Source organism: Squalius cephalus (assembly GCF_949319135.1).
Source record: "Squalius cephalus genome assembly, chromosome: 7".
NCBI classification, from domain to species: Eukaryota; Metazoa; Chordata; class Actinopteri; order Cypriniformes; family Leuciscidae; genus Squalius; species Squalius cephalus.
Window position 1 is genome coordinate 972,038 of NC_137128.1, and position 8,559 is coordinate 980,596.

General features: G+C 42.6%; 1 protein-coding gene across 1 annotated transcript; it reads right to left on the minus strand.

Annotated features, from left to right (window-relative positions):
* Nucleotides 1-7,469: 7,469 nt before the first annotated feature.
* LOC307161303 (single-pass membrane and coiled-coil domain-containing protein 3-like) lies at nucleotides 7,470-8,135 on the minus strand (the record flags this gene model as incomplete). Its single annotated transcript, XM_079875930.1, has 1 exon — nucleotides 7,470-8,135. The coding sequence occupies one exon, from the start codon at nucleotides 8,133-8,135 to the stop codon at nucleotides 7,470-7,472; it is 666 nt and encodes a 221-aa protein (XP_079732056.1).
* Between the last annotated feature and the right edge of the window lie 424 nt (nucleotides 8,136-8,559).

Here is an 8,559-nt window from a genome sequence, read left to right on the forward strand (position 1 = left end):
CGAGGCTGTTGCAAGTTGGCGTTGCCCTGAGACTGTCTCCGAGTTACGAACATTCCTTGGCTTTGCTAGCTACTATCGGCGCTTTGTGGAGGGGTTTGCCAAATTGGCAGCCCCTCTACATAAACTAGTTGCTGAGGTGCTGGGAGGTAAGCCGGGCAAACGGCGAGGGCAGAGTTTGATTCCAGTTTGGACCGAGCACTGTCAGACAGCATTTGAGGCCCTAAAATTAAGGTTAACATCCGCCCCAGTACTGGCCTACGCAGATTTTTCCAAACCCTTTGTTCTAGAAGTAGACGCTAGTCATGGGGGGCTTGGGGCAGTTTTGTCCCAAGAATTTGAAGGGAAAACCCGACCCATCGCATATGCCAGTCGTAGCCTACGGCCCACTGAGCGTAATATGAACAACTACAGCTCAATGAAACTAGAGTTTGTAGCGCTCAAGTGGGCCATGGTCGAAAAATTTAGGGAATATCTTTTAGGGAACAAGTGTATCGTGTTCACTGATAATAATCCCTTAAGTCATTTAGCTACAGCAAAGCTCGGAGCTACGGAGCAGCGTTGGGCTGCAGAGTTAGCTGCTTTTGATTTTGAGGTAAGATATAGGTCAGGAAGGAGCAATGGTAACGCAGACGCTCTCTCTCGCCAGAACCCAGTAGTTCAAGGTCAGCTTGGGGATATGGCTGTAGGCGTTGCTGTACCTCAGTTGTTACAGCAGGCCATTGGCATAGGACGAGCAGCACAGGCAGACGTGAGGACAGTGAGTGCGTTGCCAGGCTATTCTGCCCCAGACCTGCGATCTATGCAAGAGGCCGATTCCGTTATTGGGCCGGTAATAAAGTTCTGGGAGCAGGGCCGGCGTCCAGGAGCGGAGAAGCGGCATCAGTTGATTAAACCATGTTTGACTCTTCTCCAGCAATGGAATCGACTAGAGGTAAGGGAAGGAGTATTGCATCGGAAAATATTTCGCCCTGACGGAGGTGAAGAATGTTACCAATTAGTGTTGCCTGAGGTTTTGAGAGAAGAGGTTTTGATGCAGCTCCACCAACAACATGGGCATCAAGGGGTGGAGCGCACCAGTGAGTTGATTCGGCAGCGGTGCTATTGGCCAAATATGTTGGCCGATATTACCCTTTGGTGTCAAGAATGTGAACGCTGTCAGCTCGCTAAAGATAACCAGCCAGTAGCACGGGCGTTTATGGGCCATTTACTAGCTTCAAAGCCTAATGAAGTCCTTGCGATTGACTTCACGGTGCTGGAACCTTCACATTCTGGACAGGAAAACATATTAGTGATGACTGATGTGTTTAGTAAATTTTCTATGGCGGTGCCTACACGAGACCAAAGAGCTGAGACCGTAGCCCAAGTTTTGGTTGAAGAATGGTTCTACAAATTTGGTGTTCCGGGCAGAATTCATTCAGACCAGGGCCGGAATTTTGAATCGGCTTTGATCCGGCAGCTTTGCGAGCTTTACCAGATAAAGAAATCTCGTACAACTCCTTATCACCCGGCCGGTAATGGGCAATGCGAGCGTTTCAATCGCACGTTGTACAACTTGCTGCGAACATTGCCAGGGTCCAGGAAGAGGGACTGGGTGTCTTGTCTGTCACAAGTTATATTCTGCTATAACACCACCCCCCATCAAGTGACAGGAGAGTCTCCACACTATCTAATGTTTGGTCAAGAACCTCAGTTGCCGATAGACTTTTTGCTGGGTAGAGTGCCTGAACCGGTTGCCGGAAACGTACACAGCTGGGTCATAGAACATCGTAGACGGTTGCAAGTCGCCTTCGAGGGAGCACGTGAGCGACTGAAAGCTGCGGCAGACCGTCGCAAGATGCAGCATGACAAACATGTGCGGGATCTACCTTTGTCAGAGGGTCAGTTAGTTTACTTAAGAGATCATGCTGTGCGGGGTCGCCACAAAATCCAGGACTTGTGGAGTTCAGTGACCTATCAGGTGGTTCGGTCCCCCGAGGAGGGAGGTGCCGTGTATGCTATTGCGCCAGTTTCAGATTTGGGCAAGGTACGCCGAGTACATCGTTCCCAACTGAAGGCTTGTGTCCGGAAGGACGTTCCGCCTGTTAATCAGACTACTGGTGCCATAGAAGCTCGAGACGACCCCCAGGAGTACGAAGGGGCAGACGATGGCGATTTGATGGTGTTAGTGCCAGAGACTCCTCAGCTTATTCAGGGGACAGGACACTGGGGTGTTGGGCGCCCAGTACAGCTTGAGGTGCAGGGAGAGCTAGGGCCGACAGACCTACCTACTGGTGGTGCAGCTTCGATGGAGTCAGAGGAACGGGGTGTAGAACCTATAGTGAGAGAAAGTGAAACTCCACCCAGTTCTCATAATGCGAGGGTGGTCTCCCCTCGGCGCTCTAGTCGAGCTGGAGCCGGTCAGCATTCGAATGTGCATCGTCTTCCTCGGGCTGCGGGAGAGGTAAGGAACAGAGTAGCTGGTGATTCCGAGATTGTAACCAACAGTATTTCAGCTTTGTTTAGGCCTTGGAGTTAGTAAAACAGAGAGGTGTCCTTGTAAATTACCTTTTAGTTCATCGCCGGGGCGTCGATGCAGAATGGTGGGGTAGATGTGGCAGGAAGGGCGTTTCTGTTTTCATCATTGAGATTGATGGCCATTTTAGCCTATCATTGGTACCCTTGGGCTTTAAAACAGCAACGCATCTGCCATTCATCAGGCGTTACGTTTTGACTCGTTGCGTCATTAACGCGCTCCGTCGCTGCTGCTGGGAACCCGGATGCGATCACCTGAGGCGGTAAGATGAATGTGCTGCTAGTTGTTTTTAGCTCACGAAATGTATTCAGTTTAAGGAGTGCGTTCTTTTAATGTATCTTTTAGAGACACCGCTTTGCTTGGAGAGCGTGTGCTATTGTCTTCTGTGACATGAGATTGTTATTGTTTGCATGCATTGGATGCGCGTGCTGGATATGGACACTGGAAAAGGTAGGGAGAGTTTGATACCCTCGCTAATCGTGCTCTGTATAAAATGTGTGTTTTGATGTGTTAGTCTGTAGTTAAAAACGTGTTTTAATCCATATCCTCAGTTATAAAAACCTGAGTTTCCCTCCAGAGAAAGCTACGCTTAAATTGTCCTCGACGATCGGTATGTATATTCATTGTACGTGCATGCATTAAGTTAGAGAACTTATCTAGTAGAGTAACAGCCTATGTTGTTTATAGGGCCCTGGTTATAGACCCGTAAAGAGCTATAACTGCATTCCAGTCGGGGTGCTCCGTGTTCCTTTACGGCCGCAGTGCTGTCCTGTTTCGAACCTGTTTCGAACCTGTTTCGAACCTGTTTCAATCCTGTTCACAACAATCAACTGACTCAACTACAACTCGGAATCGCGGTTGATTGTTTATTTTGATTTTGTTTTTTTGTAGCTGGTTGCCTAACTGATATTAACTACCAGGACTCTCATCCATTTGATTCCTCTATTTTCTTTTCACTTGTATTTGATCTTGTTTCTAAAGATTGAATTATTTATTTTTCTAATTATTTTCTGGAATAGTTTCTTTCTTTATCTTGCTTTATTTTGTGCCAAATTGTTCAACAAACTGAAGTTTTGTTTCCTTTATTGATATCTTTGTATATTTGGCCACCATTGACATTGAGGTTTAGCCAATTGTTTATTTCAATTGAGTATATCTGATTTCTTTTGGGCATTAATAATCTTCCCAGCCATCAAGGTTATTTTCATATTTGATTTATTTTCATTGCTGATCACATTCATATTGGTTTATTTTTCATATTTGTTTATTTTCATATTCGATTATTTTTTCATATTTGATTTAATTATTGTATCTCTTGTGTGTTGTCAGGGCCTGAGCACCAGGGGCAGAGGATTCCTATTGGGTGATGGTGTCTTCCTCACAGTGTGCAGTGTTTGGTATTTACACCTGTGTGAGTGCGTGTGTGAGTGAGTGCGCACAGTGAATTGCAGTGGTCCTGCATCTGCGGGTGGCTTGCTACGACCCTCTGCCTCTGTGCTTTCGTTCCTGCCTTGACCGGGTCCTAACCCTATAAGGGTTGCCAAATTTGAACAGTGCTTTATATCCTTTATGCTCTTTTAAAAAAAAAGGTTATTAATAAAATATATTTTTGTATGATGACCCATGCCTCTGCCTCTATTTGGTGATACGAACCTGTGTATGCCTTTAGTTGGGGCTTATTCTAATTCTTTGGGCAAATTTCCCAGAGTGGCGTAGTCGGTGTGCAAATGGTATCATCTTGTTAATTATAATTCTTGGAGAAACCCCTCTTACTGCCCTCGTGTTACACGCCACACAAGTTTTTATTAAACCTTTACAAACGTCTTTTCATTATAGGTTTAAGTGGAAGGAGTGCAGTGAGCATCCCCCAAAATCAAGGTGACTCAAATGTTAATTTAGACTGTAACTATTTTTCACCATTTCTTTTATTTGGAGCCTAATTCATTAGCATCAATCAAACGTCTCTTAAAAATGAAATATCTTGCTGTCTGTTTTTGTGTGCATGTGCAGACCTACATTGTCACCAGAGAGCAACTTTATCGGTAAGTTACATTCACTTGAAATTTTGTATCATTAATTTGTCATTAAAGAGGTTGATTGCATAATTTGACTGGTTTCATATTGATTGTTTTATCTGTGCAGGTGAAGGACTTCTTGGGGAAATGGCCGGCTCTTCGGATTGAATCACAGGTAAAACAGACTCACTTCTCTTTTCTGCCACTCTTCACACATATTTCTATGCCAAATTTTTAATATGTATCACATTCAAATGGAACAGCAAATGCCACTATTCACTGTGTGTAAGAACTATCACTTTGCATGTGACCATGTTGCTCAACAATGTATTTTAACGGAACATGTTGCATCACAAATGTGTTTTCTGTTGCAAATCGAGTATTAGTCTTTTTATATAATTATTTTTGTTTGTTTTTGTAGCTTTGTGCTGAGTTCCAACGCATTACAAACGTCAACATACGGAACCAGTTCTACGCTGTGCTTGACCAACATACACCTGCACTGGTGGCCTTGTATAGGCAGAAGGCGGCACGAACCGGAAAGATATCAGAGGCGCTGAGTGACATCTTAAAGACTTATGAACTGATATGTTTTGTCTCTTATGTTTACTGTGATGGCCAACTTATTCAAACTGAAAATTCAGTTTTGTGGTTCTTGCAGATTGTGAATCCATTTAAACGCTTTTTAATTTCAAACTTTACAGGAATCTGTAAGGTGCCTCCATAATTCAGAGAACAACCCACACAAATACGATCCACAAACCGGGTAAGACTGCGTATTGTATACTGTAAATGTTAGTTTAATCTACTACTATATGGATTTGAAATACTAAAACTGAATTTCATTAATGATGCCTGCAACTTTTTCCCCCAGAATAAATTCATCACATAACCTGGCTGTGACCACTTATCTCTTCAAAGAATTAAGGACAACTTTTACAGACGTTGACCCTGAATGTGTAAAAGGTAATCTTAAAGATGTTGTAATCATTTTAATGTCCTCTGTTTTACTTAGTTTTATTGGCATTACATTTATTTATGATTTATTCAACAGGTTGCAAGACGTATTTTGAGACTTTGCGGAGGAAGTATTCTTTGGCTCAGCCTGAAAAGGCCAAGAAAAGAAACACTATGAAGAACACTGCAAAGAACCGTCTACGAAAGAGACGGGTAAGTTAAGAAACTGGTTAAGCAGTTTTTTTTAGTTTTTGTTTTTCAGAATGTAACTATCCTCCTCTGTGTTTTAGTGGTTAAACTACTGTCATGTTTTGCAGTTGCTGGAGACCATGTCCAGTGTTGTACAAACCCAACACAGAAAGGGAACTGTGGAAGACTGCAACAATAGAACTGATGTCTGATGAAGATGATGCTATTGCTGATGGAAGGCCAGTGTGGATGAGGTCTCCACCAAACAGAACCACAGAGTTATCTGCTCTCTGCCAGGCACTACAAACCAGACTAGAGGCTGACCCACGCTACATGTCACACCACCAGTGCATCATGGCAGTTTTAAAAAATTTATATTTACATATATACACTTTAATTTCTATATTTATTTATTGATCTCGTTTTATATTGTATACTTTGTATATTTGTTCCTTTTTGATTTGCATGTTGCTGATCTCCACGGTTTGTATTTTATTCCTTTACACCTTTGTTCACATTTCTTTTTCCCGATTCATTTTAATGTATGTTTATAATGTTCTTTGGAATGTTCATGTTATATTTGTTTTTGTTCCTTTATATTTTCATCCCCTCAAATATTTTTGTTCCCCCATTGCTTTTTAATGCTTGTTTATAATGCTCTTTGGAATGTTTTATTTACCTTAATAAAAATGTCAGACTTTCTCATTGTTCTTTGTGTGTGTTTTTAAAATTATATTTGAATGTATTAAAATTGGGGTAAGGGGGGTTTAGTGTATACTGAGCAATATCTGCATAGCTGGCCTATAACCAATCAAATCACTGTGCGATAAGGCCTAGGGTGGGTTATGATCTAAAAGTAACCAATCAAATCACTTTCCTGGGTTTTCAATGTGTCCTGTCCTCCAATAGTGGTCTGGGTAATGGGAGTGGTTTTAAAAGAAAAGGACCAATGGGGGGGAAGGCCAAAAGGTGCACAAAGGTGTGAAAATGTTCTCTTGAAAAAACCTTTGAGGGATTACTTGCCATGGCAACAAATGGCTGTAGCACGGAAGTATACGTCCACAACATACATCCAATTTGGTATCATTTCGGATGTATACGGATATATACAGACCCATGGAATTTGAGCTATCCGGCCAGTATACTCCCGGATTCTTCCGAATTTCAGCAGTGTATACAGGAGTATACTGGTCCGGATACACCTCTTTTCATGCAGTGTAACAAGTTAATCGTTCACATTTACCAGTGAATGTCTGGAGAATATGGATAATCATTGTTCTGGGTGTTATGTTGTTGTTGGTTTAAAAAAAAAAATCCAAAAAATGAAATGAATTTATTTATTTTACAGAATGCACTTACAACACCATTTTCAACAAAGTGCAAGGGCTCGTCTACAAATGATCAACTGTCATAACACTGGGACTCCCTGTATCCCACAGTTCCATGCACAATGAAGGGTGGACGAACCAGCAGTGCTAATAGACTGATTGTCAAATTCGGTTTCTGGGTGAAGCAGGAGGGTGTACAATATTTATTGAATTCTTTTTTTTGTACTTTTCTTTAGGATGAACACAAAAACGAAGGCTAACTCTCTAAGCAAAAGAAACTACTGAGAACCAAGCAGAGCAATAATAAAACACAACAACAAAAATGAGACATCGCCCATGTGATTTATTTCATTCCTTACTCCTCCCCACTCTTACTTTTTAGCATGATCTGTTTGATTTTATAATATAATATAATTTTTCTTTTTCTTTTACCCTCTTTGAAAATCATCAACAACAAAAAATCCTTCTCTAGATGTTTTCAGTTACAAGTGTCACATAGGCTTGAACCTCACTGACAATGTCATCATAGGCGTCGCAAGGTGGTTTCAGAACCGAGAGGGTATCTTCCAACAACTGTATGGCTTCATCGAGACTAATTCGCTGGCTCCCCGATGTACTCAGAAGCTTAGTGAGTTTGTCGCTGCTCTGTACTAGGTCGCCCAGGGTAAGAGAGCAGAGTGGGAGGCCCTTGAGCTGCTCCACTGGAGGTGCCACGTTCCCCAGCTCACTTTTGGCCAGTAGGACAGCGACCAGAGGACCACAGATTTTCCCCAACAGTCCCAAGGTGCTCTCGTTGAGTTCCTTGACCACCGCAGCCTTCTCTTTCAGTGACACCCCAGAGAAGGCGATCTTGTCATACAGGGCGGGTTCGATACTCTTGTGGACATGTCTGTCCCTCCGTTCGGCGACGTGGGAGATCTCAGACATAACTTGGCTCACCCTGACACAGCTTTCCTCAATTCCTTCGCTTTCTTTCGCTGAGACTGGGGAGATTTGTTCATCTAGGTGAGTGTTGAGGATCCCCAGGGCTTTGTTGGTGATGGTGTAGTATTTGTGGAGATAGTGGTGGAGGCGCTGGGAAGAGCGAATCAGCTCTTCTTCTTTTTTTTTATCCCCAAAGAACAGCGACAGCATCCTGGTGGTTTCTGTTAGTAAAGAGGAAATGCACTGCAATTATACAATAAAGTAATGCACTTGTGTTGTATTGGCTGTTGAATATTACACATCAACTTTGCGACTGACACCTCTTTAACAAGACAAGCTTTTGTTTGTGATTTGCATTATTTGCTTTAGGTAGTTTTGCATCTATCCTACAGGTTTAATGGTGGAACAAAAGTATTCAACAGTGACGTATTTCCCATTGACATTTCATCATTTACAAAATTCTACAATGTACCACTTTAGTTATGAGACAATGGGGGAACCCATGGAAAAGATGAGAGTGCATGAGTTGATGTTTGCAGGGATCTTTCACAATAACAAACTCCAACACCAAAAGGTTTTAATCTTGTCAAAAGCAGATGCCTATTGCTCTAATACTGCTCAAGGGGTGTTCACA